This window comes from Chrysochloris asiatica, unplaced genomic scaffold (assembly GCF_000296735.1).
Source record: "Chrysochloris asiatica unplaced genomic scaffold, ChrAsi1.0 scaffold00381, whole genome shotgun sequence".
Classification (NCBI taxonomy): Eukaryota; Metazoa; Chordata; class Mammalia; order Afrosoricida; family Chrysochloridae; genus Chrysochloris; species Chrysochloris asiatica.
This window is the reverse complement of record NW_006408899.1, coordinates 1334660-1338097: the sequence shown is the minus strand read 5'-3', so window position 1 is coordinate 1338097 and position 3438 is coordinate 1334660. Positions and strand designations below refer to the sequence as shown.

Sequence of the window (3438 nt, the reverse complement as noted above, 5' to 3'; positions counted from 1 at the left end):
GTTCTTTTCTTCTTATTCATTCTCCTGTATATCACTCAACCCTATTGCTGTTGTTGTTGCTAGCTATGGTAGAGTCAACCCTAACTCATGGGAAGCCATGCACATGGATATGTTACCTGGCGTGTTTTCCCCAGGATGCATTTCAGGTTAGCTGTTGTGATATTTGGAAGTATAACACCATGCTTTTCTCCCTAGTCTGTCCTGGTCTGGAGCACAGCTTTTATACCTCATCAATAACTCCAATCACTTTAGCTACTCTATTTCCAAGAGAAAGCTTCCCACACAGCCTGGGGTTCCTCTTCTCTTCTCTCTGAGCAGTAAAGAAGATGCTTACTAAATTCTGTCTCTTAAAATCATATGCTATGACAACTCTATGTGACTGAAACAGTAACCTTTATGTCACTGAGTAGAGTATTTACACAATGTGTTTTTATTAATAAAGACACTTTCTATCTTGTTGCTCAGATGTTTTCATAACATTAGTCTCTATAAATCATAAATCTATGTATGGGATTTAACAATAAAATAATTTGCAGCAAATTTATGTAAACCTCTTAGACTACCAAACACCTTGATGGAATGAGCCGCTGGGTTTGGGAACTCAGGACCATGGTCTCAGGGGACATCAAGGTCAATTGGCTTTAACATAATGCACAAAGATAATGTTCTACATCCTACTTCCGTGAGTAGTGATGGGGACGTAAGCAACCCTCTAAAGTGCAACTATTGTTCTGTCCCTTTCTGGAGGAAAGAAAGTTAGAAAACTGAAGACATGAGGAGATACAATTAGTCCAATGGGCTAATGAACCTTTCAGATATCAGTCTCCACAAACTTAATGCCAGAAAGATTAGATGGTGCCTGGCTACCATTATCAACTACCCTGAAAGGGATCACATTACAAGATCCTGGATCAAGTGGGAGAAAAATGTGGAACAAAGCTTAAAAATTGTAAGAAAGATCTGACTTACTAGTAAAATAGAGACTGGTGGAGACCTTAGTCACCCTAAAGGTCTAGAAATGAACTCATGCCGTTGCTCAGTTTTCTGTGAAACAATTGACAGGTCGATAAAGGGAACAGAGCCCTGCTGTGAATCGGTAGGATAAGCACTGGGCTGGTAACCACAAGGTCAGCAATTCAACCCCATCACCTGCTCTTGGAAGCCCTCTACAGGGTCACTGCAAGTCAAAACCAAGTCTATGACTCACTACAGTATCAACAATATAAGGGGAATCATAACACTATGGAGGTCAACATACTTTACAATAATCAACCACATGGGACCAAAAGAGCAGCATTTACTCTTCAGTGACAGAGTTCAGAGGGCGAGGAAAGGAGGAGAAATGGAAACAAGAAATGCAGGGAGAAAGTGGGATGAATGATGCTACATTGTGGGGATTCCAATCAATCACGTGAAACAAAATATGTATGGATTGTGGAATGAAAACCCATCTGCTCTATAAACCTTCACATGAATTTGCTTTTATTTATTTATTTTTAGACTTTCATGTCCTTTATTAGTTGCTTTTATTTTAATAGTGCACTATTCTAAGCAACCTGGTAATGTAAGTGGAAAGGCACAATAATATTGAAAGTTTTATTTCTGAAGTGCAGAAGACATGTTTGTTTCTCTTAGCTCCTTTGAAGCACATGTCAAGGGTAACAGGATTAACATCATGAATCACGGATCAAGGCAGTTGACTGATTATGGCTTTAAACATTTTGTAATTTGACAATATGCCATGAGAAATATTTTTCATTTGGGTGATTAATGAATCATGATAAATCTTTTATTGTACTTTTAAAGATTCAAGTATTTTATTTTGGGGGGGGTGAAGACTTTCACAATAACTTCATGAAACAGAATGACTCAATCTTATTATCCCCAATTCTTATCATTAAAAAGAAAGAAAAGACTAAAATGTATGTGAGAAGAGACTTTGAAACTTACTTTCTAGCAGAGAGATGCTAAAGCAAATGAAAGAAATGAGCAAGTAAAAGAGCTCAGCAGAAAACTTCAAAGGGCAACTTGAGACAAAGTCAGGTAGTATATTGAAATATGCAAAGACCTAGAGTTCGAAAACCAAAGTAAGAACATGCTCAGCATTTCTCTTGTTGAAATCCTGAGGAAGTTGAAAGAACTGAGGAAAAAATTCAACACTCAACCTGTCATATTAAAGGATTCCATGGGCAAAATATCAAATGATGTAGAAAGCATCAAAAGAAGATGGAAGAAAGGCACAGTCACTATACCAAAAAGAAACGGTCGATGTTCAACCATTTCATGAGGTACCGTATGATCAAGAATCAACACTATTAAAGAAAGAAGTCCAAGCAGCTCTGAAGGCATTGGTGAAAAAGCAGGCTCCAGGAACTGAAGGAACACAAATTGAAATCTTACAACAAACTGAGGCAGCAATGGAGGCATTCACTCATCTATACTAAGAAATATGGAGAAGACAGCTATTGCTTGGTATAAAGAAAAACTTTGTAGCTCACTTCTTATCCTTTAACAAACAGGGAAACAGAGACACAGAGTGATGGTATTGAGTTCTTCTGCCATTACGTTTTCTTCATTGAAATGTCCTCTTCCTCATTGCTGTGTGCTCAGATCCTGGAACCATGTGACACTCAAGTTGCACCTCCTCCCATCATGCTTGATTTGAATCTCTTCACTTTCCCTCCTTTGAAAGATCACTCCATTGTATCACCCGGTTCTTGCTGTGATAATAGTTTATGTTCTTAAATCCCACTAGATTTAACTTCCTTAAAGACAGAACCTACTACTTGCCTTTCCTTTTTGTATTCTACTCGCCATGTTGTTGTTGTTGTTAAGTGTCCTTTAGTCAGTTCTTACTCATAGTGACCCTGTATAGTGTTTCCAAGGAGCACCTGTTGGATTTGAACTGTCAACCTTGCGGTTTGCTGTCCAGTGTGGATCCTACAGTACCATACCAGAACTCTACTCGCAATGTTATTGTTAAGCACCGATGAGTTGGTTCCAACCCATAGCAACCCTGTATAAGGTTTCCAAGGAGCAGTTGGTGAGCTTGAATCTCTGACCTGTGGTTCAAACAACTTTGCAGTCTAGTGCAATAGCTCACAATGCCACACCAGAAGGCCATGTTGTTGTTGTTAAGTGTTATCGAGTCAATTCTGACCAATAGTGACCCTGTATAGGGTTTCCAAGGAGCAGTTGATGAACTTGAACCACTGACCTTGCAGTTCAAATGACTTTGCAATCTGACACGTTAGCCCACAGCGCCACACCAGGAATGCTTAGTCCATTTTTTATTGTTGTTAGGTACTATCGAATTGGTTGTTGTTGTTGTTAGGTGCCATTGAGTCAGTACCGACTCATAGCGACCATAAACACAGCAGAATGAAACACTGCCAGTAGAAGAAATGAAGTCTTGATACATCCTACAGCATGGACAGA

General features: G+C 39.1%; 1 protein-coding gene across 1 annotated transcript in view; it reads left to right on the top strand.

Annotated features, from left to right (window-relative positions):
- LOC102835676 (olfactory receptor 4D6-like) overlaps window positions 1-1732 on the top strand; it is a 2853-nt gene extending 1121 nt beyond the window's left edge. The window contains exon 2 of the mRNA XM_006876481.1: window positions 1636-1732. Coding sequence (XP_006876543.1) covers window positions 1636-1732 — 97 coding nt within the window. The remainder of the gene's footprint in view (window positions 1-1635) is intronic.
- The last annotated feature ends 1706 nt before the right edge of the window (window positions 1733-3438 follow it).